The following is a 2,367-nucleotide window of genomic DNA, read 5'->3' on the forward strand; positions in this document are numbered from 1 at the left end:
TCCCATAAAAAATGGGATAAAAATTCCCCCCCAAAAAAATCGGGAATTCCATAAATTTGACCCCAAAAATCCCATAAAAAATGGGATAAAAATTCCCCAAAAAATCGGGAATTCCATAAATTCGACCTCAAAAAATTCCCCCAAAAATCCCACAAAAAATGGGATAAAAATTCCATTTAAAAAATCGGGAATTCCATAAATTTGATCCCAAAAAATCCCCTAAAAAATTTTCATAAAAAATGGAATAAACATTCCATTAAAAAATCGGGAATTCTATAAATTCGACCTCAAAAAATCCCCCAAAAATCCCATAAAAAATGGGATAAAAATTCCCCCCAAAAATCGGGAATTCCATAAATTTGACCCCAAAAATCCCATAAAAAATGGGATAAAAATTCCCAGAAAAAAAAAAAGAAAGAAATTCCCTAATTTTGGTGCAGATCGAGGGAATTTTCCCCTTTTGCTGATGGATATTCCTGGTTTTTTTGGTAATTCCAGCAGGGCCGGTGCCGTCGGCGCCTCGGGACGTGGCGGTGACGTCGGTGAGCAGTCGATTGATCCGCTTGGCCTGGAGGCCCCCGACGGAATTTCCCGGGAATGAGGGCGGCTACGTCATCTACTACGCCCGGGAGGGGGAGGAAAGGTGGGAATTTGGGGAATTTTGGGAATTTTGGGAATTTTGGGAGGGGTTGGGGGGGGAAAAAGGGAAGGGAGGAGGGAAAAGGTGGGGAAGGAAAAGGAGGGAAAGGGAAAGGGAAAGGGAAAGGAAAAGGGAAAGGAAAAGGAAAAGGAAAAGGAAAAGGAAAAGGAAAAGGAAAAGGAAAAGGAAAAGGAAAAGGAAAGGAAAAGGAAAAGGAAAAGGAAAAGGAAAAGGAAAAGGAAAAGGAAAAGGAAAAGGAGGAGGAGGAGGAGGAAAAGGAGAAAAAGGAGGAAAAGAAGGAAAAGAAGGAAAAGAAGGAAAAGGAAAAGAAGGAAAAGGAGGAGAAGGAAAAGGAGAAGAAGGAAAAGAAGGAAAAGAAGGAGAAGGAAAAGAAGGAAAAGCAGGGAAGGGAAAAAAGGAAAAGAAGGAAAAGGATGAGAAGGAAAAGAAGGAAAAGGAGGAAAAGAAGGAGAAGGAAAAGAAGGAAAAGAAGGAGAAGGAAAAGAAGGAGAAGGAGGAGGAGGAGAAGGAGAGATGGGAAATGGGAAAATCAGGGAAGGAGAAGGAAAAAGGGAAGGAAAACAGGGAAGGGAGAAGGAAAAAGGGAAGGGAAACAGGGAAGGAAAAGAGGGAAGGGGAAAAAAGGGAAGGAAAGGGAAACAGGGAAGGGAAAAGGAAAAAGAGAAGAGAAAAAGGGAAGGGAAAAAGGGAAGGGAAAGAGGGAAAAAGGGAAAGAGGGAAGGGAAAAAGGGAAGGGAAAAGGGAAGGGAAAGAGGGAAGGGAAGGGAGAAGGAATAAAGGGAAGGAGAAGGAAAAGAGGGAAGGGAGAAGGAAAAAGGGAAGGAAAAGAGGGAAGGGAAGAGGAAAAAAAAGGAAGGGAAAAAGGGAAGGAAAACAGGGAAGGGAGAAGGAAAAAGGAGGGAAAGAGGGAAGGAAAAAGGGAAGGGAAAAGGAAAAAGGGGAAAAGGGAAAGAGGGATAAAGGGGAAAAGGGGAAAAGAAAACAGGGAAGGGAGAAGGAAAAAGGGAAGGAAAACAGGGAAGGGAAGAGGAAAAAAAGGAAGGGAAAAAGGGAAGGAAAAGAGGGAAAAAGGAAACAGGGGAGGGAAAAGAAGGAAAAAAGAAAGAGGGAAGAGGGAAGGGAAAAAGGGAAGAAAAAGTGGGAAGGGAGAAGGAAAAAGGGAAGGGAAAAAGGGAAGGGAAAAGCGAAGGGAGAAGGGAAGGGGGAAGGAAAAGAGGGAAGGGAAAGAGGGAAAAAGGGAAAAAGGGAAAAAGGGAAGGGAAAGAGGGAAGGAAAAAGGAAAAAAAGGAAGGGAAAAGGGAAGGAAAAAAGGGAAGGGAAAGAGGGAAGGGAATAAGGGAAGGGAGAAGGAAAAAGGGAAGGAAAAGAGGGAAGAAAAAGAGGGAAGGGAAACAGGGAAGGGGAAAAGGGAAAAGGGAAGGAAAAGAGGGAAAAAGGGAAACAGGGCAAAAGGAAACAGGGAAGGGGAAAAAGGGAAGGAAAAGAGGGAAGGGAAAAAGGAAAAAGGGAAGGGAAACAGGGAAAGGGAGGAGGAAAAAAAGGAAGGGAAAAAGGGAAGGAAAACAGGGAAGGGAGAAGGAAAAAGGGAAGGAAAAGAGGGAAGGGAAGAGGAAAAAAAGGAAGGGGAAAAGGGAAGGAAAATAGGGAAAAGGAAACAGGGGAGGGAAAGAAGGAAAAAAGAAAGAGGCAAGAGGGAAGGGAAAAAG

The 2,367-nt window shown here is 43.4% G+C and overlaps 1 protein-coding gene across 1 annotated transcript in view; it reads left to right on the plus strand.

Annotated features, from left to right (window-relative positions):
- Positions 1-498: 498 nt before the first annotated feature.
- LOC114072042 (netrin receptor DCC-like) overlaps positions 499-2,367 on the plus strand; it is a gene marked incomplete at both ends in the record, with an annotated part of 17,552 nt that continues 15,683 nt past the window's right edge. The window contains one exon of the mRNA XM_027909957.1: positions 499-643. Coding sequence (XP_027765758.1) covers positions 499-643 — 145 coding nt within the window. The remainder of the gene's footprint in view (positions 644-2,367) is intronic.

The sequence above is a fragment of the Empidonax traillii genome, unplaced genomic scaffold (genome assembly GCF_003031625.1).
Source record: "Empidonax traillii isolate 1590-97213 ecotype Southwest subspecies unplaced genomic scaffold, ASM303162v1 scaffold2550:size21863, whole genome shotgun sequence".
Lineage (NCBI taxonomy): Eukaryota > Metazoa > Chordata > Aves > Passeriformes > Tyrannidae > Empidonax > Empidonax traillii.